This window comes from Biomphalaria glabrata, chromosome 2 (genome assembly GCF_947242115.1).
Source record: "Biomphalaria glabrata chromosome 2, xgBioGlab47.1, whole genome shotgun sequence".
NCBI classification, from domain to species: Eukaryota; Metazoa; Mollusca; class Gastropoda; family Planorbidae; genus Biomphalaria; species Biomphalaria glabrata.
This window is the reverse complement of record NC_074712.1, coordinates 28,935,647-28,963,035: the sequence shown is the minus strand read 5'-3', so window position 1 is coordinate 28,963,035 and position 27,389 is coordinate 28,935,647. Positions and strand designations below refer to the sequence as shown.

The following is a 27,389-nucleotide window of genomic DNA, read 5'->3' as shown; positions in this document are numbered from 1 at the left end:
GGATGAAAGGCGGAACACTGGCGCCTCAAAACCAGTTTAGCTTCTTGTTGATTAGACACGTCAGCCTTAATAATGCAACCTATCTAGGAGAAGGAAAACTCTGACTCCAAAGCTCCACTATCTGGCGATATTTCCCGTGTAAGTATCGGGGCTTGGAAATGAACAAGAGTAATAATAACCCCACTGCCTTTCCACTTGCATTTTATTAAGACGAAAAATAGTGAACAACCCCCTCCCCATCTAGGTGCTTTATGACGGAGGTCTGGATTGCACTACCCCAGAGGAGGTCTGGATTGCACTACCCCAGATGGAGGTCTGGATTGCACTACCCCAGACGGAGGTCTATGTCTCACTATGCTCTACTACTGGATACAAACCCATCAAGAAGTTTTTTTTCTGGAACTGGTGTATGACGTGAAGGGATTCTGGGTGTTTTAACATCAATTGTTTTCTGGATGTATTCCTTGAGAAGCGTTTGTAGTGTTCGCCACTTGAAGCTTTTACAATTTTAATTTTATATTACCTTTGCAAAGAATTGCCAACTATTATACGAAAAACATTTTTTAGGGTAACAGTCTCGCGCTTTTTATCATTACCAACAGTCCACGCTTTCTCTTTTTTTTAAGACTATGCGAACGTCAGATTGAAAATAAAAAGATTTTACTCAGGGACTGTGCACGCCCCTGGACAGGAACATTTCTTTCAAGGCAATGTAATGCAATGATACCCAAACTCCAGCCCGTGGACCACTTCCAACGTGACGAGGTGCTCACCCCCACTAGAAACTTCTGCCCAGAAGCCGATGCCGAAAACGTTGGACACCGCTGATGTAATGAATGAATAACTTACAGTAGATCTACATCCTGGTGTCTTGACAAATAGTTGCGGTAGTGGGTGTTGATGTCGCGTAAGTTGTTGTTGACGAGGTTTTAGAAGTAGGTGAACTAGATCTTGAGCCCACTTGACGTTCCTTGAAGGCAACACATGTGTAGAAATGTGAAAATCGTGAGCCATTTTTTTTAATCAAAGAAAGACATTTTACCTTATCTTTTGAGATTCTTAACAAGCTACACTGTAAACCATCGGTTCTACAAAAGGTGTCTCGCCACTGGATAATGGGGAACAAAACCTTAAAAAGCGTAGCCAATGAGCAAAGATCCTTACTCAGAGAGAGGCTTTGAGTCATAGCCTTCAGTCTTAATGTGTAGCATACAATGTAGCATTCAATCAGAGTTGGTGGAGATTAACTGGAACAATCTAATTTAAGTGAGCGGAGAAGGGCTCATTTCAGACCATTGTCTACTGTGTATTCTGAAACTGAATGACATCACCAAGTTTAGAATAATCGACTCCTCGGTTTGATTCTGTTTGAAATTCAATATTGTAATTCAAAGCTATAACCCTATTTGGTGAATTTATTTAAAATATAAGAGTTTAAATTTTGTAGATTATCTCCCTTTGCTTGTTTCATCGGGGAGTTATATTACGTTAATGTGGGAACAAAGAATCAGCTAGATTCTGTTAGATCCATTTATCGCTACTTGGTAGCTAGACAACGTTGCCATAGTAACACGTAAAACAAACACGAATTGACCTAATCGGTATGCACAAGTGAAAAGTATTCTAGACTTTGTCGCTCTTGTTTCATGAGTTGCAAGATATCTGAATTAATGTCAACATTCCAAACCAAAAGAAATAGGCAGTGAAGAATAGAACCAACCTGGCCCACTGCGAGTTGAAGGGAAGAGAGGTGTGGTAAAAATGTGCGCCCCTTATTTCTCGTCAACGGAATACGACATCAAAGAATCTTAGATGTAAAATATTAATGTCCAAATAGCAATAAATTAATAAGATTAGTTATCCCATCGAGCGCCTCCCCAGATGGCTAATTGGGGAATGCCCAACAGATATGGTAGGTACTAGAGAAATCAGATACCTTTAAAATACCTTTAAAAAAAAGAGAAATGAGCCAGATTTCCATCTGCCAGCTGAGTGGCCCACAAAGTCAGCTTGCATCTGAATGAATCAAACATCACGGTAATCAGCTGCTTTGTGCCCTGTAGTTGTGAATTGATTGCATTGAGATGTTGCGTGATGTCAGTAAGAATAGAAAGATCCGACAAAAACATTAGGTCACTGAGCTGAGGTATGTCTCTGTCTTTCATTGCCATGTACAATGCTATTTCCCGTCTCAGTTCAAAAAATCTCTGCATCACTTTTCCACGACTCAACCAACTTCCGTATGATACAGCAACTCTTCGTATTCCGTTTTTAAATCAGCTAGACATGACACAAACTGTCTGTGGTTGAGACCCCGTGCACGTATGAAGTTCACCGTCTTCACGACAACATCCATCACGTTCTTCATTTGTAGACTTTTGCCACAGAGTGCTTCTTGGTGCAGAATGCAGTGTATGGCTGCTAAAGGTCCCGCCAAGCTGAGCTGATTCCGTTTCTCTACCATTAATCCAACAACACCAACCTTCTCTGAACACATTGCTGATGCACCATCCGTAGCTACTGCAACAAGTTTTTCCCACAGTAGCCCACACACCTGTCAATACAAGCTTCTAGTTCTTGAAACACGTCGCGTCCAGTCGTCTTTCCTTTCATGGGGAGTAAGTCCAATAGCTCTTCAACAATGTTCAAGTTTTCGTCGACCCCACGAATGAATACGGCACAGTATGCGGTGTCTGTTACACCAGTAGACTCGTCCAGTGCAATGGAATATGCTACAAAGTCTTTTCAGCGGCACTCAGTTGCTGTTGAACATTGGTCGCTGACTCGGTGATCCTGCTTGCAACTGTGTTCGCGGGCCACGTGTTTGAGACCCCTGCTCTAGATGTAATCTATATTAGATTTACGTAAAAATATTGACTAATTCCAAAGAAAGGTCTTTGACTCTAGACTAGCAAGACGAGGCTCAAACTATTTCGGAACATTAATGTAGTATAGGTCTATATACTCTTGAAGCAATAATGCCTTACATTCGGTAATTCCCGAACGCAATAGTCCTTTCCAGAACACACACACAAACAAGAAGCAGTTCTACTATAACTTGCAGGGTCTCTCTCTCTCTCGCTCTCTCTCTCTCACTCACTCACTCACACACACACAACAACAACAACAACAACTACAACAAACAAACAAACAAACAAAAACAACAAAAAAAAAAAACTCTAATACTATAACAATCAAGAACGCTAGATTAAATTCCAATTAGCCTAACTAACTACAAGTCACCAACACAGAGGAGCTTCACCATGTTGATTCTGCACTGCTCAAAGGTGAGTTCATAAAAACATGTATTGGGGGTGGGGATATAACAATATTAACAATATTAGTATTTTTTTTATCGGGCGTTACCGGTGGTTAAATTTAAATAACTTAAGTTTCTTGTACCAGCATTTTATCCTTTCATGTATTGTATTGAATTGAAAAGTTTCTTAATTTTAACTACAAATCATGGGCGTAGACAGGGGCGGGGGTTCTTGGGGTTCACCCCCCCCCTCCCGAAATGAAATCCCCCCCTTGGGGGGGGGGAGTCGGAATTTAGTTACTGATTTTTTGCTTTGATTTTGTTTATTTTAGGTGAGATTTTAATACTAAACCATCACTTGCCCTAGCACAATCAAAGGGGTTTTGAGTTTAAAACCCCCTACCAGGGGGGTTCGAGTTTAAAAACCCCTACCAGGGGGGTTCGAGTTTAAAAACCCCTACTAGGGGTTTTGAGTTTAAAACCCCCTACCAGGGTTTTTGAGTTTTAAACCCCCTACCTGGGGTTTTTGCAGTTAACTCCCCCTCTTCTATAAAACAAAACAAAAAAAAAATGCAAACGAAAATCCCCTAATTCCAAGATCAAAGTTAAGGAAGATTTTGATTTTAAAACCCCGTCTAAAATTTACGATATACCCCCTCTTTAATATAAAAAAAAAAGCTAATTACGCACTCAAAATGTTATGAGCGTAGCTAAATGGGTTTTGACTCAGTTTTGAGTTTAAACCCTACTTCAGTGGGGTTTGAAGGTAAAAAATACCTCTTTTTAATAATAAAAAAAGCAAATTATACACTAAAAATGTTATGGGGTTTTGAGTTTAAACTCCCCTCCAGTGGAGTTTGAAGCTAAAAAGTACCTCTTCAATATAAATAAAAGAAAATTACTCACTCTAAAATATATGAGCGTAGTCAAAGGGGTTTTGAGTTTAAACCCCCCGCCATCTTCAGTGTAAGAAAAAAAGCAAATTACGCACTCAAAACGCTATGAGCGTTGCCGAAAGGGGTTTTGAGTTTATACCGCCATTCAGAGGGGTTGTGCTAAAAATACATCTTCAATATAAAAAAAAGCAAATTACACACTAAAATTATTTGAGCGTAGCCAAGCCAATCGGGGGTTTTGAGTTTCTTCTACAGATGGCTTTTTTTTTTAAAGTTTAAAACCCCTCCAGATGGTTTTGAGTCTAAGATCCCCCTACAGAGCATTTTGAGGTGGAAAACCCCCAACAGAAGATTTTGACGATAAAACTTCTCTTTTCGATATAAAATCTAAAGCAAACTACAGTCACTTAATTCCAAGAGCGTATTCAAGAGAGGTTACACATTTTTACCAGTGGCAGGGCTCCATTAATAAACTGCAGTGAATAGTCATCTACCGAATTAGAAAAACACTAAATATAGCTCAACAAAGATGGCTAAGACAGATTTCAGGAGTCAGTTATAGAGATCGGATCTAAATCAAGGAAATCCTATGCCGAACTGGGAGTCAACCCCTTAGTAAGATTGTGAGAGAACGACGCATGAGGTTTGCGGGACATGTTCTCCGACAAAATGAATTACGCATAAGAAGAGTTGCAATGATATCCTAGTACAACTTGACGCCACTCATTCATGGAGGCCCTCATGGTAGGTGGGAAGAGGCTTCAGACATTACCAGTGACAGATTTTTATGGAAACTGCTTGACGTCAAATGCTCCGAACGGCGTGGGAGGGTCTAAGTAAGTAAGAATAGCACATTAGGTTTTTGAAATAGAACTTTTTAATAGCAGGAAAATGCACTGTAGATACCTCAGAATATGCATTTTGTTGGTTTTCAATATCAGAAATAGTGCTTGGCGCGCGCGCTGGGGAGCTCCTGGCGCTCCCCCAGACCCCCTTGCTAGTAATGGCGGGGAGTCCACAATTTTATGGAAACAGCTTGATGGCAAATGCGCCGAACGACGAGGGAGGGTCTAAGTCAGTAAGAATAGCACATTAGGTTTTTGAAATAGAACTTTTTAATAGCAGGAAAATGCACTGTAGATACCTCAGAATATGCATTTTGTTTGTTTTCAATATCAGAATTAGTGCTTGGCGGCGGGGCTTTGCCCCGCACTGGTGGAGCTCCTAGCGCTCCCCCAGACCCCTTTGCTAGTAATGTCGGGGAATCTACAATTTTTTCACTAACTCTTGGAAGAACCTATTCTAGGGCACAATAAACGTCTTCCGAAAGAATGAAGGGTCAGAATGTAATAATGTAATAAAGATTATGTACACACACACACACATAAATACATATAATTTTTTCCCGGGGGGGGGGGTCGGGGGGGGGGGAGAAAAAAATTCACCCCCCCAAACCCCCCCCCCCAACCCCCCCCCCCCCCCGAAAAAAAATCCTGGCTACGCCCATGCTACAAATTCTCCCATGGGTATGGCGGTACGCGATGCACTTTATTAATTAGGCTGATTTGACCCATCATTGTGTACAGTTAATAAATTATGTATAAAATTATAATACATTTTCAATAAGTTTTAATTCGCATTCTTTAATAATTTTTAATATTTTACAAATTACCGGTGTTATTTTACATTAAAATTTTTGTTTGCAAAGCTCAAGTAATGTGTAAGGATGTTTTCAACGACAAAAATATTCCATTTTTTTTTCCAAACAATTATTTTATAACCCAGAACCGCACAGAATAAGCAAACTACTTGACTATTTAAAAGGTTCACACTGAGTCGAAAAAAGACGTGTACTACAATAGCAGTCTGGTGACAAATGCAACATGTGTATCCGGTTTTAAGAGAAAACGTTTTGGAATACATCTTGTCTTTTCAAGATAAGATAAGAGAAATCATATTTATGTGAAGTTGTTTTTTTCAGCATCTCTAGAAATTAAGTGGAAAATAAGGAACAGACTGATAGACGAGGAACAGCACATCTCAGATGACAACCAGGGAACCAAAGTCTAGGATGTGTCATCTCAGATGACAACCAGGGAACCAAAGTCTAGGATGTGTCATCTCAGATGACAACCAGGGAACCAAAGTCTAGGATGTGTCATCTCAGATGACAACCAGGGAACCAAAGTCTAGGATGTGTCATCTCAGATGACTACCAGGGAACCAAAGTCTAGGATGTGTCATCTCAGATGACAACCAGGGAACCAAAGTCTAGGATGTGTCATCTCAGCACAAACACTGTTCTCACGCACGTAATTCGAGGGACAGGGGGGGGGGGGGCGTTACAAAAAACTATAAAAGGGGTCCACGTGTGTTAAAAGTTTGGGGAGCACTGCTGTATTGCATCCCCCCTACTATAGGACTAGATGAACTACAAGTAGGTATACCTACTGCAGAGGTCATTCAGTGCTTCACTTCTAGACGCTCAGTTCTGTCACGTTGTCTGCACCTGCAACACCTACATTGACAAGACGAGACTGTTGGGGAGAGGCTGTAGTTAGATATGTACTTAGGAGGTTACAGTCTAGGAAATATCGAAAAAAAAAAACTAAATGGTTCTGAATGATCCGCACATGAAAACAATGTAATGTTGGCTAAGAAAAATGATCACGTGATGGCTTTAGGAGGAAGAGTTGTGTGTGTGTGTGTGTGTGTGTGTGTGTGTGTGTGTGTTGAAGAGAGAGAAGGAGCAAAAAAAAAAAAAAAAAAAAAAAGCAAAATATACAAAATCATTAGAAAAAACAAAGCTTATCTAAGAGAAAGAACTCCGCACTTACAATTATATCTCTCAATAAAGTAGAATTTATTTTCTTTATTCGATATCAAACAAAATAATTAATTACCAATAATTAATTGATTAATTGGGTACTTTTTAAATTGATTCTGGTTTCGTTAGGGATAAAAATAATTGTTTAAAGCTTCAACTTTATCCGAGAATGAGTGTGGGAGAAATAGCGAGTACAAACTATTTACCAGACAGACAGACAGGCAGATAGGCAGAACGACAGAGTGAGTTGATATAAAGTGTTGTGAATAGAGAGGAAGAAAGACACAACAGGTAGGCCTACCTCGAAATAAAAGCATATACATGAATAGAACAGTAGAAAATAGAGCAGCTATTGCGCAGCTAAGATAATTATGATTATGTAATTATTCTTACACTATAGTGTGTTCCTCATACATACATTGAATAATACAAATCCTTTCCTTGGGAGCTCGACTGTGAATCTAACATCCAACAAGCTAAAAAGCTTATGTCTGTAAAAGTATTTGTCACTCGTATCGCATAGTGTCTTCGTATTATTAGCTAGGTATTGGCAATGAAGAGAGAGAGAGAGAGAGAGTAAGAGAGAGAGAGAGAAAGAGAGAGAATACATTTAAAAAGATTAATGTAAAGGGGAAATCATTAAGGATGTGACAAGAGTTACGGATCGTATTCTCCGCCACCATCACTTCCCTATTCAAACGCCCTAGGACTAAACCAGTGGTTACCTTGTATTAAAGGTAGAAAGAGCGAGAGAAGGAGGGCGGTAAAAGGTGAAGGACACAGCCGTAACCAAGAAAAGGCGATAGATTATGAATTTTCAACATTAGCTTTAATAGGATTTTATTTTCTTGTGTGCTAGACAGATTATCTCGTCGAGTGGCGAAGTATACATTGAGTGAAGGGGCTACCTGGAGACATGGTTTAACAGGCCAAGCTGAAGATAGAATATTCTGCTGAGGTGACAGAAGATACTGTGTGTATGTGTGTGTTTTGTGCGCGTTTGAGTGTGTGTTTATACTGCTTTGATCTCTAAACGATCTGTCACAGCATTGTTGTCAATCAAAACTCAGCTCAAACTGTGACTTTTCTTCTTCTTCGACCACAAATTTAGTTCAATTTAGAAAAAAAACGTTTTGACAAGACGAAGAACAAAAGAATTTCTATTAATTTTTTGAATGATATGAAGTGAGCGATTGATATACAGAAAAAAAAAAAGATATATTTTGACAAACGGAAGGACGGACAGAGATACATAAAAATATTGACAGAGAAAAAAGAAAAAGATGATAGATAGATAGATAGATAGATAGATAGATAGATAGATAGATAGATAGATAGATAGATAGATAGATAGATAGATAGATAGATAGATAGATAGATAGAGACATAGAGAGATACATACATACACACATGCATACATACATACATACATACATACATACATACATACATACATACATACATACATACATACATACATACATGTTTGAGCCTAACTTAACAAATAGTTACAATAGCAGTATTGAAAAACAGTGTTTGTAGATTATATCTCTATGAAAACTATTGAAATTTAATCGATATTTCTAACACTACTGATAATTATCAGAGACTAACTTTGTTTAAGAAATATATCTCTACAAGTTCTCTGTTATCGAGCATCTTTTAATAACTGTCAGTAACTGTCTAGTCATGCTTAAATCCTGGGGGAGGGGGGAGCTCTTTGTGGCTTTAGTCTGACTTTTATGTTTTTTCGAAGACAAGCCTATATACATTTAGATTCTGAGTTTTAAAATAATAATAAAAACAGTTAGAGTATAGTACAAATTATTATAATAAGGTTGACATATTTTCTTAGAGACCTATTATTAAAAAAAAGCTAAATATTTGACTTTCATATGTAAGCGACCTGTGACCTGCACACTTTGTCACAGCTCAAGAAAGATGTGCGTTGGCGGCCAATCTTATTCTTTTGTGCTCTGCACCACAATAGAAAGACAACCTTTCTTTAGATCTTAAATGTGTGTGGATCTTTGTAAGAGTTTTCCAGATGGATGGAAATTCATAAGGACTTCTATAATCCCAACTAAAAAATCTCTAGGATTTTCACCAGGACTTGTACTTCTACATGGGGCACGGTGGCTGAGTGGTTAAGCATGGGTTCGAATCTCGGTGTAGACTGAGTCCACCCAACTCTAATGAGTTCATGACTTAAGTTGAGGAAAGTAAAGGCGGTTGGTCGTTGTGGCCACATGACACCCTGCTCGTTAACCGTTGGCCATAGGAACAGATGACCTTAACATCACCTGACCCATAGATCGCAAGGTCTGAAAGGAAAACTTAAAAATCTCATCAGGACTCAAAACTCCTAGACTTTGATATTTGAAGCCGCAAACCACCAAGCTACAACGATTTCTATACTTAATGTTTAATGCATGTTTGTGTGAACTGAACTGACACTATAAACACATCTTACTGGACTTTGTTTGATCATGTCAATGAGAAGAAGTCCATCCAGTTTGACTTTTTAATTCCATTAAATATTAATCCATTAACTTTTTTAGCTGCCGGCGATTCACGTCTGCTAAAAATAGCAGAGGTTTATATCAGGTCAAACACTCAGGTAGCCAGATATCAGGGACTGGAAGATTGTTAGGATCAGAACAACAATGTCACGTAAATGTGAAAGTTTATAACTAAGCAATATAACAATGTAGCGTGGCAATGTAATATAACAATTTAGCGTGGCAATATAATATAACAATGTAGCGTGACAATGTAATATAACAATGTAGCGTGACAATGTAATATAACAATGCATCGTGACAATGTAATATAACAATGTAGCGTGACAATGTAATATAACAATGTAGCGTGGCAATGTAATATAACAATGTAGCGTGGCAATATAATATAACAATGTAGCGTGGCAATGTAATATAACAATGTAGCGTGGCAATGTAATATAACAATGTAGCGTTGCAATGTAATATAACAATGTAGCGTGACAATTTAATATAACAATGCATCGTGACAATGTAATATAACAATGTAGCGTGACAATGTAATATAACAATGTAGCGTGACAATGCAATCTGACAATTTAGCGTGACAGTATAATATAACACTGCAGTGTGACAATGTAATATAACAATGTAGCGTGACAATGTAATATAACAATGTAGCGTGACAATGTAATATAACAATGTAGCGTGACAATATGATAGAACAATGTAACGAGATAATGCAATATAACAATGTATCGCGGCATTATAATTAATATAACAATCTAATATAATAACAGTATGCGAAAATGTTATAATTTTGTAATTTAGCAATGTAATCTTAAAAATTGATGTAAAAATGTATTTACAATGAAGTTAGAATGTATCTAAGGATTTAACTGAATGTATAACAAACTAAAACTCTAGTTTTAAAAGTGTATGGAACATTACACTTTATTCGCTGTACATTCAGTTTATATTATCATACTTAATTTTTTTCTATGATAAAATCTATCCATAATAAAAAAAAAAACTAAACTTTTTTCCTTTGATTGAGTTGTGCTTGATGAGCCTGCATTGATCAGGCCTCTTATTAAATTATGTACCAGAAAGAGAATATCCTTTCACTGGGACATCAAGACTTCGTCTGTTACATTCAAAGCTTTACGTTAGCCACAGTGGCTTAGCTTGGATGGGTGCTGTTTGCTAATCAAGCTTTCTAAAACAACACATCTATATAAAAACAACTTTTTAAAAACAGAACATTGTTTTTTAATTTTGTTAATAATAATATATTAAATCATGATTAAATGAAATCTTATACTTTTGAATTTTGTGTCTCCCGGTTCTGTCAGAAACACCTAGCGACGCCAGTGTCTATTTACTCTATCCCAAGGCATTTACTTCCAAAATTCTCAACTCTATACTTATAGAGATTACAAGAGGCCTCATATCTCAAATAGCTTAGGGCGTTATCAAGTATAAATTCGGTAAAAACTATACCTTATAACCCATACCCCAAGATCTATACTTTATAACCCATACACTATACCCTAAGATCTATACTTTATAACCCATACACTATACCCTAAGATCTATACTTTATAACCCATACACTATACCCCAAGATCTATACTTTATAACCCATACACTATACCCCAAGATCTATACTTTATAACCCATATGCTATACCTCAAGATCTATACTTTATAACCCATACACTATACCCCAAGATCTATACTTTATAACCCATACACTATACCCCAAGATCTATACTTTATAACTCATACACTATACACCAAGATCTATACTTTATAATCCATACACTATACCCCAAGATCTATACTTTATAACCCATACGCAATACCCCAAGATCTATACTTTATAACCCATATGCTATACCTCAAGATCATGACTTTATAACCCATACACTATACCCCAAGATCTATACTTTATAACCCATACACTATACCCCAAGATCTATACTTTATAACCCATACACTATACCCTAAGATCTATACTTTATAATCCATACACTATACCCCAAGAACTATACTTTATAACCCATACGCTATACCCCAAGATCTATACTTTATAACCCATATGCTATACCTCAAGATCTATACTTTATAACCCATACACTATACCCCAAGATCTATACTTTATAACTCATACACTATACACCAAGATATATACTTTATAATCCATACACTATACCCCAAGATCTATACTTTAAAACCCATACGCTATACCTCAAGATATATACTTTATAATCCATACACTATACCCCAAGATCTATACTTTAAAACCCATACGCTATACCTCAAGATCTATACTTTATAACCCATACACTATACCCCAAGATCTATACTTTATAACTCATACACTATACCTCAAGATCTATACTTTATAACCCATACACTATACACCAAGATATATACTTTATAATCCATACACTATACCCCAAGATCTATACTTTAAAACCCATACGCTATACCTCAAGATCTATACTTTATAACCCATACACTATACCCCAAGATCTATACTTTATAACTCATACACTATACCCCAAGATCTATACTTTATAACCCAAACACTATACCCCAAGATGTATACTTTATTACCCATACACTATACCTCAAGATCTATACTTTATAACCGATATGCTATACCCCAAGATTTATACTTTATAACCCATATGCTATACTTCAAGATGTATACTTTATAACCCATATGCTATACCTCAAGATCTATACTTTATAACCCATACACTATACCCCAAGATCTATACTTTATAACCCATATGCTATACCTCAAGATCTATACTTTATAACCCATACACTATACCCCAAGATCTATACTTTATAACCCATACACTATACCCCAAGATCTATACTTTATTACCCAAACACTATACTCTAAGATCTATACTTTATAACTCAAACACTATACCCCAAGATCTATACTTTATTACCCATACACTATACCTCAAGATCTATACTTTATAAACTCTCCAATATATACAAAATATTCTGTTCGAAATGTCTTGTGTCCGCTATTTCTGATACACTAAATATACTTATGGGCCATTAACCGAGACCACAAGTTTCAAAAGGCCTCAACACTGACCTGCGACGTCACAACCTGTTGGCAGTGGACACCAGTAGCTTGTTGCTACGTCGTACACACCTATGACGTGGCAACGAGCTATTGGTCTCCATGGCCCACAGGTTTCGGCGTTGTAGGTTAGTGTTCGTGTCTTCTATGACGATTGGTCTCGCATTGACCAATCACCGTATTCTTATGTCTGCTACTAGATTCCATCCAAGCGATTAGATTGGCCATCCACAGCCATCAGGAGAGCTGTATCAACTATAACCATTCGAAAACTCTGGACATTAGGGCTCTAGAGTTTATGATAATACATTGCCTTAAAAGTAAAGCACCCTCTCAGACCTTGCGATCTATGGGGCAGATGTTCATGATGTTCATCTGTTTCTGTGTCCCACGGTTTACAAGAATGTCATGTGAGCAGCACAACGTCCAACAGCCTAAACTTTTTCCCAACTAGTGTCAGGTGCCCATTACAGCTGGGTGGACCCAGAGGAGCCCTGTTGATTCCAAAATTAAAAATCCCAGTTTTCACCAGGAATCGAAGCCAGAACCTCTGGAAACCAAGCGCTTTACAACTCAGCCACTGCGCCTCCTAATACACTGACTTACTGAGAAAAAATACTGCTTTAAGTAACTGTGTAATGATATCAAGACATTTACATAAAGAAAAAAAAAGATAGATATGAGATTAACATTAACTTCAATTCATTAGTCGTCAGTTCAACTTTCACAATAAAATAGTGGAAATCCATGATGTAGAATTACAAAACGCAGTGATACTTTACATGCCAGGTATAGAGTTACAGCTTAATTAACAAGCTAAATACATAAAGTAATAGCTTTAAAAGTCGGGTCATTCAGAACATCGTGTATAGAGATAGCAACAGTTAAACTCTAAATATAGGAGAGTTCTAATTAAAATACACATAATTGTAATAGGAAGTTTACTTACTAATCTAATTCCTACATTTCCTCCTATCAGCAGTCATTCTGACATTATCAATTATTTAAATATGTTCCACAAAAACTTAAGTCTAATCCGGATCTTGGAGACTGATGTCTATCCGGTCAGATAGGGCTCAGAGAAAGAAATAAACGTAATGGGATTCGAATGGATTGTTTAGAACTGGTGAATGTCTGTCTCAGAGAGGAAGTAGGTCATTTTATGTCCACATTACCTTGGCCATTTCTCTCTCTCTCTCTCTCTCTTATGTCCGTGTTTCGCTATTATGAGATATCTTAAGTCTTGCTCATTGCATTGGTATGTATTCGCTTACATAGGTATTCGCTTACATAGGTATGCTCATTTTATGTATTTATGTTTATTATGTAGGTTCATTTTTATGTATTTATTCACATAGTTATGCATTCTGTTATATAGGTATGCTCATTTTAAGTATTCATTTACGCAGGTATATTTTTTCACGTACATAGGTATATTTTTTGTAATTACTTACATAGGTATATTTTCACTTACATAGGTAACAGAAGTATATTTTTGTGATTTTTTTAAACAGCTATGTTTTCACATGGGTAGGTATGTTTTTATATATTGCTTACATGGGTATGTTTTCACTTACATAGGTATGTTTTCACATAGGCAGGTATGTTTTTTATGTATTCACTTACATTGGTATATTTTTTAAAAATTACTTACATAGGTATGTTTTCACATAGACAGGTATGTTTCTCTATGTATGCACGTACATAGATATGTTTTCACTTACATACAGGGCCGCTGCTACCTATTGTGCAATATGTGCATTGCACGCAGGCGGCCCACTTAAGGGGGCGGCCAAATCATTATTCCAAGGTTACTTTTTTAAAAATTTAATTAAATAAAAAAAATTACTTAAATACTTTAAATAAATCCTAATTATTCCACTCTCTTTTGAAAATAGAATCGTCCATAAGAAATGACTTTGGAAACTAGAACAAATAAAATAGAGCAGCGCGCGAGGGATTACGTCCCACGGTTTGTTTCCATGAGCGCCTTCTACTCATTTCTGGCCTGTCGCGGGTTGTTTGTCATATTTGTTTTGATATGAATAGCCCGCCCTGGAAGTAGATCTAATACCAGTAATTAAAACCTTAATTTTAAAAACATTCTCACTGGGGGGGGGGGCGGGGCGCTAGTGCCTCCCATATGGAGGGGGGAGGGCGTAACGTCCTGACAAAAGGAGATGTTATGGAGTTTGTGTGTGTTTCCTATGAGGCAGTGAGAAGAGGTGAAGCGATTGATTGGTTGGTTATGCAGTGACAATGATGAAATTAACGTACCTAGTGTCAATGTGAGACTATCTTAAGACAAGGAAGGGTTAGGAATTTTTGTTGTTGTTGTGAGCTAGATTTGGTTTCAATATCAGTTTATTTCATTACTATTAGATCTACATCTCATCTCAAATTAAATCGTGAATAATAACAGTTATATTGAGTTTTTGTTCACAAAGAATTGAGTTCAAATTATTCAAAGTTTATTTATTAAACAATATAAAACGCCTTCATCGGTTCAGTAATACTAGCTGTTTTGGAGCTACTAGCCAACAATCGTCCAACAACAGGGGGGGGGGGGGGTGGCGGCAAAAAAAAAAAAGGTTCAGACCCCTTGCCGACTTGAGTGGAAACCTGCCACATCTTCAATTCTATCTCCAGGAAGAACTTTTGACAACGCTTAAAAATGACGTAGGCAAAACAATTTCCGAAAATAACAAAACAACAACAAGGTTTTAGTGAACTTTCATGAGGTCACTTTGGATTATTAGAAATGGAAAATAGAACCTAAAAATGAGGACTTTACTTTTTGATTACGTTCTTAGCCCTACTATTGATCTCATTGTGGAGGCCTACATCGCTCCTCGGGGCTCCAGCTTCTAAAGGTGGCTGGAACGAAAATGTTGTTATCTAGGGAATCGCCACCCAGGAATGTGAGAAACACTGTTTTATTTCAAGTCATTGTATAAGTGAGTTGTACTTTGAATTATTTACTTTGTATTAAACTCAAGAAAAATATTTAACGCTGAGTTGCTTTATTTGTTGCATAAATTTGTAAGCAACTCTGAATCCATGTATGTCAGATGATAGTGGATGCACATCTCTCCAAAATGCAATCGTGATAATTTTAATGAAACTGTACGGAACGTTGAACAAGTTTCACTGTCAATGGTTTTTGTAGTTCGAGTTGTTTGTTTGTTTTCGGACTATATTTGAACGTACATGAACCAACAAGTGAACAAATCAGAGTCCAGACCATAGAAGACTGTTGAGCAGTCAAAGATATGGAGTCATTGTATAGAGATCATTTCCACTCTTCAATGTAATAGAAGCCTACCAGCCGCAGATCATCAATTATACATTCCTCGTCGCAAATACAGAAGCATAAGTGAGTAGTCAGAACGAGATCAGTTTTTAAATTGTTCCTAGTGCATGGTTCATAGTACTTGAAGGGTACAATATAAAAGGCAAAAATGGAATGGTCTACAAAAAAAATGGATTTAAATCCAATGTCACTTTTGGAACAGTGTCCAGTTAAGTGATAATGAATTTTTTTTTCTAGAAAAAAAAAAGGGGGGGGGGGGGGAGGCGGCATTTTGAAATTTCGCACGCAGGCGGCCACAGCCCTCGCGGCGGCCCTGCTTACATAGGTATATTTTTTAAAATTACTTACATAGGTATGTTTTCACTTACATAGGAATATTTTTTGTGATTATTTACACAGGGATGTTTTCACATGGGTTGGTATGTTGTTGTTTTTTTATGAATTAATTTACATATTTTATATTTTCATGTATATTTCTATGATCATCTCTACAGAAATGCTTATAAAAGTACAAAGCTGTCTCATTTGGGTTACTACCCTTGCACTCCGGGGGACTTTGTTGTTGTTGTTGGTGTCCTGTCTAGTCGATCTATCTCCTCTCTTTAGACTCAAGGTGTCCTGTCTAGTCGATCTATCACCTCTGTTCAGACTCAAGGTGTCCTGTCTAGTCGATCTATCTCCTCTGTTTAGACTCAAGGTGTCCTGTCTAGTCGATCTATCTCCTCTGTTTAGACTCAAGGTGTCCTGTCTAGTCGATCTATCTCCTCTGTTTAGACTCAAGGTGTCCTGTCTAGTCGATCTATCTCCTCTGTTTAGACTCAAGGTGTCCTGTCTAGTCGATCTATCTCCTCTGTTTAGACTCAAGGTGTCCTGTCTAGTCGATCTATCACCTCTGTTCAGACTCAAGGTGTCCTGTCTAGTCGATCTATCACCTCTGTTTTAGACTCAAGGTGTCCTGTCTAGTCGATCTATCTCCTCTGTTTTAGACTCAAGGTGTCCTGTCTAGTCGATCTATCACCTCTGTTCAGACTCAAGGTGTCCTGTCTAGTCGATCTATCACCTCTGTTCAGACTCAAGGTGTCCTGTCTAGTCGATCTATCACCTCTGTTCAGACTCAAGGTGTCCTGTCTAGTCGATCTATCACCTCTGTTTAGACTCAAGGTGTCCTGTCTAGTCGATCTATCACCTCTGTTCAGACTCAAGGTGTCCTGTCTAGTCGATCTATCTCCTCTGTTTTAGACTCAACTTTAGACGAAGATTCACAAATGGTTTCTCTCCCTCCCAGTTCCCTCCCCTATTTCTCCTGTACTCACACATTATAAAGTCTCCCCATACTCACATTTACACTCCCTCCCCTGGTGGGTCATAATTATCTACTCTCCCAATGGGTTGATTTCAATCTAACAAGAGATTGACTCCCTTACTCTTCATGGATCTGCTTCTGACTGACCCCCCCCCCTGTGTCTATTATAATTTTTTTTTATCTTCCTCTGTTTTTTTTTTCTCTTTTTCTTTCCATTCTTACATATTCAGCATTGTCTCCATGGCGTAGAACTGAAGACTTATTGAAGTCGTCTGGTTTATACCGAGGAGATATTGGAAACGACACGAAGAACAAACAACCAGAAACAAAAAAACACTTGAGGGGATGAACATAACATTTACAGCTATGTCATTCAATTTTGTGAGGCTTATCTCCCTTTTTATATCAAACAAAATTAATTAACTACCACTATTTAATTAACTAATTGTTGTTTTTTAATTGATTCATGTTTTGTTAGGAACAAATTGTGCAAAGTGCATACTATTTAGTATCAGCACGCACACTTTAATTCCGCAGTGCTACAAAAGTGTACATCATAAACTTTTTCCAACCTTTACTCTATCTCATATTTTTCTAGTTAAATAAATTTAGGACTATAACTCACAATTAATTCTTGAATTTTATTGAATATTATTAATCGAATTTTTTTTTTCAGCGGCGATCCTCAAAGCCTTAATTCTAAATATGTGGGGTATCTTATCTTTTCAAAGAACAAATCGGTTGTATTTGCAATGTATTGAGGGACTATAAATTCATATTAGAATATTTTCCACATTATTCAAAAGGTCCTTTATAATAGAATGAATAATGAGCTGTAGGTCAGGAGAATGCGTTACTGCAGTGAAGAATGCCAGAAAACGCTTTTAGCGTCGAGGCTTCGCCCCGAACCCCACTGATGAATAATAAGCTGTAGATGTCAGGAGAATGCGTTTCTGCAGTGAAAAGTGCAAGAAAACGCTTTTGGCGCTTTCCCAGACCCCAAGCTTGCAAGAGAAAGGCCTCAACATGACTGTTTTTTTTTTAGTTTTTTTTTCGCTGAAGATTGAGAAACACTCTTATTTTATTCTCATGTATCGAATATATATATATATATATATATATATATATATATATATATATATATATATATATATATATATATATATATATATATATACATATATATAAATAAATAAATAAATAAATATATATATATATATATATATATATATATATATATATATATATATATATATATATATATATATATATGCTGTACGCACGTTTATGCATAGGGTTAGGGTTTACTGGGAGTTAGGGTTAGGGTTTGGAAAAAAATCGCCCCCCCCCCCCCACTCCAAAGTTCTGGATCCGCAAGTGTGTCAATTACAACTTTGTTTCCATTGCTCCATCTTTTGGCTGTTTCTCTCGCTAAGTCCCTTTTCAACACTCCTTCCCATCATTCCAATTTCACACTCTGCTGCGCACGTAACACATGCATATACATGTTTATACACACCACATACATACACAAACACACCGCATGTGTACACATGCATACCACATACACTATTATTTCCGTCTCATCCACTTGATGTAGATCTACCTTCTCTGCGTCTCTTGTCGGGGGTCAATAAGCTTGCGAGAGATATAACAGCCGCTCGCCAGTAGTGTTCAAGTAAATTAAGGTTTTAACAATGACTCACAATTCTAATTGGAAACTACAATTTGTACAAAGCTTACATCAGCTTACTGTCTGTCTGGTACAAATCTTGTGCACGGTAGTTCTCCCACTTCCTAATCTCGGATCAAGTTGAAACTTTAACATAATTATTTGTTTGGTTGTCTTTTAACAAAACATGCATCAATAAAAAAAAATTAATCAGTTAGCTAAGTGGTTTATTAATTAAAATTGTTTTATATATGTAGTGGAGCGGATACCGTTTCAGGAAACACCGGCCACCCCGATATCCACGTGACCCTTCACCCTAGATGGCGCCTTGTGTCCGCGCATGACAAGGCAGACCAACGTGGGCACTGTCCATTCGACCGGCATCTCTTATCGCTGTAGTGTCCGTATGCTACTGGACCTACGTCGTCTCCACTCCCTGTTCGTGTCTGGTTCTACACCATGTGTTTATGTATGGCTGCAGGTAATTGCATTTTACTTTTTTATGTTATATTGTAATTTTATTTAGTAGTCTACATAGAATATCACTATCCCCGGATTTCGTCCATATTGTTGGACTATCGTTATTTTTAGGAAATCAGTATGTAAATGTTTCCATTTGTTGAATTGTGTACCTTTAGTATACCATACGAATTAGATCCTATATAGAATGTTAAATGTCCATCTTGTTAATCTAATTCTACAACCAGTGTGTGGATACTGGCTTTTATGAACCAGTTGTTCTATTTAATTGTTATTGTCTTTTATTTTTTATAATGTTAAGGGTGTTCCATATCTCTCTTGTGTTTGTATAAGAGATGGTTGGCTTACACTATATGATTTTCTTTTCGTTTTTTTGTTAAGATTTAATATTTAGACTTTGATGTTGTGTGTGCAACTTGGTCTAACCAGTTAGGCTTATTAATTATTTTTAGTTAATGCTCATTAGTTATTATGTTTTATGTTTGCCTTTGGCAGGTCTTTAGTGTATAATAAAGTTTGGAATCGTCCTACGAGTTGCCTTCGTCATTTAGAATTTAGTTGTCTTCTGTGCCAAACCCACCACAGAAACTTGGTAGCACGAGTGGGGTCAGGAAGAGAGACAACACTGTTCGATCAGAAGGCGTCTCAGAATCTGCTTCCTGACAACCGAAACTAAGAAAGTGACAACCAGACGTAGATGTCAACAAGTAACAGTTAGTTTATTCCTGTTTCTGTACTTTCAAATATTTTCTATTTTTTGTTTTCTTCTTTTTGTTTCAGGGTAGTTAGATTTAGTTTAGTTTATTTTAATATAATTTGCTTATATTTTCTTAATTGTGATTTTACTTCGCTTGAACATTGTTTCTGTTGAGATAGATTTTGTTATTAGGTTACTATTATTGTTAGAGTTTCTTAAGACCTGCAGCCAGATGGAGATGGTGGAACCTAGTTCAGTGAAAGGGAGAGACTTGGGTCCCACGTGCAGTGGAGGAGAGCCGGAGGGAATGGAACGTGTCCCTAAAGGGATGTTGACTCGACTACAAGCTGAACTTGAGGCATTGAAGCTGGCCTGCCAGCGCCCTCACTACATCATAGAACCTGCTAGAAAAATGAGACAGTTCAGTGGGGATGGCAGAAATGTTGAGGTTTCAATTGAAGATTTCGTCAGAGAAATAAGAGATCTATGGGAACTTCGGCCTTACCTCTCGCCTCAAGAGAAGACAGCAACCATCATTGCGAATATAAGTGGTTCAGCTAGAGTAGAGGTAGATCTTCAGCCACCTCATATCAGAAGTGATCCAGAAGCTCTGCTCGATGCACTTACCTCTGCGTTTGAAGTAATCATACCTGTGCGAGAGGCAGAGATTACATTTCTGATGTCGCAGCAAAGAAGACGTGAGTCACTTCTTGAATTTTCTCACCGACTATTTAAGGAGTTTACAACGGCCATAAGACAAGAAAAAAGAGAAGGAATAGATTGCTTCAAGGAGGAAAGATTGAGGGACCAATATGCCTATGGAGTGAGAGATCCAGAACTTCGCAGAGAGCTGTTTAGGTTCATAGCGCAACATCCCCAGATAAGTTTTCAAAGTCTACGAAACTATGCATTCAAGTTGGAGAACCAGAACAAAGATGCAGCTCGAGCCCAAGAGCAGTGGTCTGAGGTTCTCTTAGCAAAATTGGCCAAGTTAGAGAAGCAACTTGAAGAGATAAAGGGGTCAGGCTATAACATTCTGCTAAGTTCAACTAACGCTAACCCAATCTCTAGTCAACAACACCAGGGGTCTGGTTATAACAGTCTGCCAAGCTCAACTAACCCACTTTCTAGTCAACCACATAGTCAACGCAGACCAACACAAAGACACACGAAACATAGCAACCAAAACAGAATTCGACCAACAGCACCGCCGGGTCTTGTGTGGTCAAGGACGAAGAGAGGATTCTTCCCATACACTGATGATGGATCACCAGTCTGCACCCAGTGCTGGGAAGTTGGACATGTAAGGCGTCACTGTCAGCAATCACCACAACTCACAGCTGAGGTTCAATCTGTGAGCAACAGTGAACCCATTGTTTCACAGCCAACCCACCAAGTAGAACAACGAACCAATGAGCAACAAGCTGATGCAATGTACAATACAGATGCAAGTCACTCAATTCAAACATCGAGAAATAGAAACTTTAACTCTGGGCAGCCAAACAAGAACAGGCATAACAGAGTCCGGAGGCCAGATAGACAAAGAAGAAACTACAAGCATTTTAACCAGCCACAAAGACTATTTCGCTCACTGCTCCCTATCACACTTTCTACAGCTTCCCAGTCATTATGTTTAGAGAAAGACAGACCACTCTGTATGACCGATGGAACCAGCACGTTACAAACTGGAAAGATGCTTGTCGTTCCAGAAGACACTGACAAGAAACAGTTGTTTCGGTTTTCAGAAACCTACTAGGCTGAACGCCCCGGGACGGGTCGTTTCAAGCTAGGGGCTCTGTAGTGGAGCGGATACCGTTTCAGGAAACACCGGCCACCCCGATATCCACGTGACCCTTCACCCTAGATGGCGCCTTGTGTCCGCGCATGACAAGGCAGACCAACGTGGGCACTGTCCATTCGACCGGCATCTCTTATCGCTGTAGTGTCCGTATGCTACTGGACCTACGTCGTCTCCACTCCCTGTTCGTGTCTGGTTCTACACCATGTGTTTATGTATGGCTGCAGGTAATTGCATTTTACTTTTTTATGTTATATTGTAATTTTATTTAGTAGTCTACATAGAATATCACTATCCCCGGATTTCGTCCATATTGTTGGACTATCGTTATTTTTAGGAAATCAGTATGTAAATGTTTCCATTTGTTGAATTGTGTACCTTTAGTATACCATACGAATTAGATCCTATATAGAATGTTAAATGTCCATCTTGTTAATCTAATTCTACAACCAGTGTGTGGATACTGGCTTTTATGAACCAGTTGTTCTATTTAATTGTTATTGTCTCTTATTTTTTATAATGTTAAGGGTGTTCCATATCTCTCTTGTGTTTGTATAAGAGATGGTTGGCTTACACTATATGATTTTCTTTTCGTTTTTTTGTTAAGATTTAATATTTAGACTTTGATGTTGTGTGTGCAACTTGGTCTAACCAGTTAGGCTTATTAATTATTTTTAGTTAATGCTCATTAGTTATTATGTTTTATGTTTGCCTTTGGCAGGTCTTTAGTGTATAATAAAGTTTGGAATCGTCCTACGAGTTGCCTTCGTCATTTAGAATTTAGTTGTCTTCTGTGCCAAACCCACCACATATAGAAAGAGAGGTGAATATTGCAGTATTGAGAGCTATGGCAGTAATTGTGGCTTGCTATGTATATTTTTATTTTGGCTGCTACAATAAGATAAATCTAGATAGAATATAGATGTCAGGACATTCTAGATCAGGGTAGCAGTATCAGGTAGCAGTATCAGGTAGCAGTATCAGGTAGCAGTATCAACCACTATATAAACTTGACTGGGTCATGAACATCCACACAAGTCTACATAGGAAAAGGTCCACTCTGGAACATAAGCCCATGACCCCATGACCCTTATCTTTTCCAGATACAAAATTCTAGATCAAGTCAGAAAGACGTACTTAGGCTCTCACTTGGACAAAGTCTTTTCAAAATGTAGCCTAAAACAGCGATACCCTGTACGTGGACCTCAACACTCTGTATTCTGATACCCTGTACGTAGACCTCAACACTTTGTATTCTGATACCCTGTACGTAGACCTCAACACTCTGTATTCTGATACCCTGTACGTAGACCTCAACACTCCGCGCCGAGTGTATTCTGATACCCTGTACGTAGACCTCAACACTTTGTTGACATAGCTCAAGTCTTCAATTCTCAATGCTGTCTACGCGCCGAGTGTATTCTGATACCCTGTACGTAGACCTCAACACTTTGTTGACATAGCTCAAGTCTTCAATTCTCAATGCTGTCTACGCGCCGAGTGTATTCTGATACCCTGTACGTAGACCTCAACACTTTGTTGACATAGCTCAAGTCTTCAATTCTCAATGCTGTCTACGCGCCGAGTGTATTCTGATTACCCTGTACGTAGACCTCAACACTTTGTTGACATAGCTCAAGTCTTCAATTCTCAATGCTGCCTACGCGCCGAGTGTATTCTGATACCCTGTACGTAGACCTCAACACTTTGTTGACATAGCTCAAGTCTTCAATTCTCAATGCTGTCTACGCGCCGAGTGTATTCTGATTACCCTGTACGTAGACCTCAACACTTTGTTGACATAGCTCAAGTCTTCAATTCTCAATGCTGTCTACGCGCCGAGTGTATTCTGATACCCTGTACGTAGACCTCAACACTTTGTTGACATAGCTCAAGTCTTCAATTCTCAATGCTGTCTACGCGCCGAGTGTATTCTGATTACCCTGTACGTAGACCTCAACACTTTGTTGACATAGCTCAAGTCTTCAATTCTCAATGCTGCCTACGCGCCGAGTGTATTCTGATACCCTGTACGTAGACCTCAACACTTTGTTGACATAGCTCAAGTCTTCAATTCTCAATGCTGTCTACGCGCCGAGTGTATTCTGATACCGTGAGGCAGTTCATGACAAGGGAGTTAACAAAAAAACAACATACCTACTCTTTTTTTATTACCTCCCCATTTCCTTCATTAACGTTTCATTTACTTTTGATTAATAATTAAAGATATCCCTTACCAACAGACTGTGTTGAATATTTCAAAACAATGGGCATGATTAATATCAGAAATTATGGGTGACGGGGAGGGGGGTGTGTCCATAAAAAGTAAGTGGTGAAGAGTTAGATCAGTAAAGTTCTCTTGAAAGATCTTTGGATCTATGGGGGTGATGATGTTCAGCTCTGGTCAAGTAAAGTAAAAGTTAAGTTCCCCTGTCAGACCTTGTGGTCAAGAGGGAGCAGTCATTTTCAAATGTCCGTAATTGAAATGCAAGAGTTTCTTTTATCAATAAATATAATTTTTATTTTATTTTAAATGATAGATTCTAAACATTTCGATAAGCCCATGAAGTAAAACTGTAGAGTGTAGATTCTAGAGGTTTAGCTCGATGGAGTGGTTATTGGTAACGAGTTTGAATCTATTCAGATCTAATGTAACTCTAATCTGAAAGTGTATTGGGACAGGCAGACAGACAGAGAGGTAGGTTATTAGATAGAAAGACTTAGAAATAAGTAAATAAAAAATATAATAGGTCGAAAAAAATGGACAGAAATTTAGACAGTCAGACAGACAGATAGATAGATAGATAGATATGATAGAAAAACAGATAGATAGATAGATAGATAGATACATAGATAGATAGATAGATAGATAGATATGATAGAAAAACAGATAGATAGATAGATAGACAAAAGGAGAATTAGAGAGGCAGAGAAAAAGAGATGTTCGTAAAGATACAAATAAAAGAAAGTTAAGTAAAAATGTTCTTTACCTCAATGTGACCAACACATGACTAGCCAAATGTCCAACTTGACCACTTCTATCTCTGTTATCACATGTACACTTCTAATTGTCTAACATCTTGGTTTCATCACATCTATCCCTTCATTTAACCCACACAACTAGTGAACTATACAAGCCCAATCTTCTTCCTTCATTCAACAAACTTACAATTTCGAATTTAAAAAAAACTTTAAAAAGTGGAAAAGGCGGGGGGGAGGGAGGACATCATAAAGAAAAGCGGTGACCAAAAAAAAAAAGGAGCACTAACCTCTTGATCGCTGTGTCTGTTCGACAGGATTATCCTCCCCTTAAAAGCACATCTTACAAAAAAGTGAGAGTACATCAAGGTCTATGTCGTCTGTCTTCGTTACAAAGTATCAATTGGCTCGCCCCCTGTCTTGCCCCCTGCCTCCCTTACCTTTGCCCTCTCCCCCCCCTCTCCTCCTCTATCCTCTTCCTGTGTCAACTTGTTCACGATGGTCTAGATTTAGATCAAATTAACTAGTTGAGGTGTGTGTGTTTCTTTAATGAGTGGAGAGATTTAGAGAAGAAGAAGGAGAGAGACAGACAGAGAGCAAGTGAAGTCGGTCAGATAAATAGAGAAATAAATATAGGAAGAGTGATGGAGACGGAGATGTAGAAGATGTAGAAGAGAAAGAAATAGAAGGATACAACTCTGTGGCTATAATAAACTTTGGGAGAATGAAAATATAACATTAAATAACCAAGAGTGAAAGGGAGAGAGAGAGAGAAGAGAGAAAAATGCCTAGATCCTGTTTAAAATAGAGAGAGAAAATAGAAAATAAGGAGAAAGCAGTACATTGAATAAGAGAGAGGTTAGAGGAGAGAGAGAGAGAGAGAGTGAGAAAGATAAGGCGCAAAGAGATAGAAAGAAAAAGAGAGAGAGCACGTAGAAGTAAATGAACTCTAAACTGAGTCAAAACTTAGGATATTATTAAAATTGATTTGAAAAGTTTAAGAATGAAAACAAATGACTATTGCTTTCACGTCTAAACGCCATCAAAGGTTTCATTCGACTAAAACACGTGTTGTCCTATTCACGAGCAACAAAGGCAAGATTTAAGTTGGAAACCATTAAAATAGTTTACATTGTTTCAATACGTTAGTCCAACCAAATGATAGACTTTAAATCAGAGGCGTTGCGAACATAACTGGCGCCCGGGACACGACACTTCAAAACACTCCATGCTCCTCTTCAGAAACAGAAATAGAAGTAATGAAATAGTATTAAAAATATGATAATAAATACAGACTTTGTAATACAAATAAGTAACAGCAAAAAGTTGTTAAAATCTATTCTTCCTATATGATGGTGATAATTGTATATGATATCACCAACCAAAGACATATTCCTTTATTTCCTCTTTGCGACTCAACGCAAACTGTTTAAATGGTCGATTGCTTGGGAAAAATGTAAGATTCCGTCTATACGTCTAACAAAGGAAACATATTTAGGTGATGTTAAAATGTCATAAACAATGGGATTTTAAAATAAAATTGCCACTCATTTTACATTTGTGCAAAAAATTTGGTAATCAGCTTACTCTATTGATTCAACCGAAAAAGAATTAACTATAGTTTCTATTAGGACAAGTTTGGATAGAGTTGATGGCGGGAGGGGGGGGTGACACCCTGAGCAAACCACACCGGGTGACTCCGACCCTAGTGACGCCACTGCTTACGATAGTTCAAGAGATCTCGTGATTAATGAGTGATATTTTCGCGTACATATTGTAGATGAAGTGTTTTACAACGTGAAGAAAAGTCTGATATAGAAATGACAACAGAAATGAACTCGGATGAAATAATAGCCTGCACATTCAGACAACATTTACAGTATAAACCCACGTCTGTTGCAATTTGGCAAATCTTTTTCTAAAATCAAAAAGGTTGAAAAACAGCTTAAAATTATACAATTCTAACAAAACATTTATAAACGAACAATATTCATATAATTTAATTACTTTTGTTTTTACATTCTGAGAATACATGAAACTAATCCCAATCGGATTTAAGGAGTTTTCAATATGTATAAGTTGATAACAACAAACAAGTGGATTTATATATATATATATATACAGTTACTTAGATCTAGACTTTAGCACTTTTTGTAGCTTAATAGTTTATACTCATTTTTTTTACAAAGCTTATAACAACTCACTCTCTCTGTCTGTCTGGTCAAATGTGTGTACACGTTATTTCTCCCACACCCATTCTCGAATCAAGTTGAAACTTCACACATTGACAACACATGAATCAATAAAAAAAAGTAACCAATTAGTCAATTAATTACTGGCAATGAGTTATTTTGATTGATACAAACAAGGAAAACTAATGCTTCAGTATTCACAGATATGGCTAAATGTGTTGGGTTTAGTCCTCATAAATAATTGTTAACACAATTTCTCCCTCACGCATTCTTCGATCAAGTTGATACTTTAAATAATTGTTTATTGTTGCTGACAAAACATGAATGAATAAAAAAAAATACCCAATTAATTAGT

At 37.5% G+C, this 27,389-nt stretch overlaps 2 protein-coding genes across 5 annotated transcripts in view; one reads left to right on the top strand and one right to left on the bottom strand.

Annotated features, from left to right (window-relative positions):
• LOC106064754 (protein dimmed-like) overlaps positions 1-25,262 on the bottom strand; it is a 91,448-nt gene extending 66,186 nt beyond the window's left edge. The window contains exon 1 of one of the 3 annotated variants that reach the window (XM_013223368.2): positions 25,133-25,262. The gene's annotated coding sequence lies outside the window, so the exon portion shown is untranslated. Of the gene's footprint in view, positions 1-7,400; positions 7,532-24,853; positions 25,040-25,132 lie in introns of those variants that run through there. The other 2 variants (XM_013223367.2, XM_056019903.1) reach the window with 2 other exon arrangements.
• LOC129924549 (uncharacterized) lies at positions 19,132-22,669 on the top strand. 2 transcript variants are annotated; one of them, XR_008776527.1, is made up of 3 exons: positions 19,132-19,369; positions 19,864-22,090; positions 22,585-22,669. XR_008776527.1 is itself a non-coding variant. In XM_056019901.1 (2 exons), exon 2 carries the CDS (start codon positions 20,298-20,300, stop codon positions 21,819-21,821), a length of 1,524 nt encoding a protein of 507 aa, XP_055875876.1. In that variant the 5' UTR covers positions 19,132-19,369; positions 19,864-20,297; the 3' UTR covers positions 21,822-22,573. The 2 variants fall into 2 exon arrangements, 1 of the variants encoding a protein (XP_055875876.1); XM_056019901.1 differs by lacking the exon at positions 22,585-22,669 and having other exon boundaries at positions 19,864-22,573.
• Positions 25,263-27,389: the final 2,127 nt, after the last annotated feature.

Coding starts and splice junctions, on each gene's coding strand:
- LOC129924549 (XM_056019901.1), top strand. CDS start 20,298: ATGGAGATGGTGGAACCTAGTTCAGTGAAAGGGAGAGACTTGGGTCCC.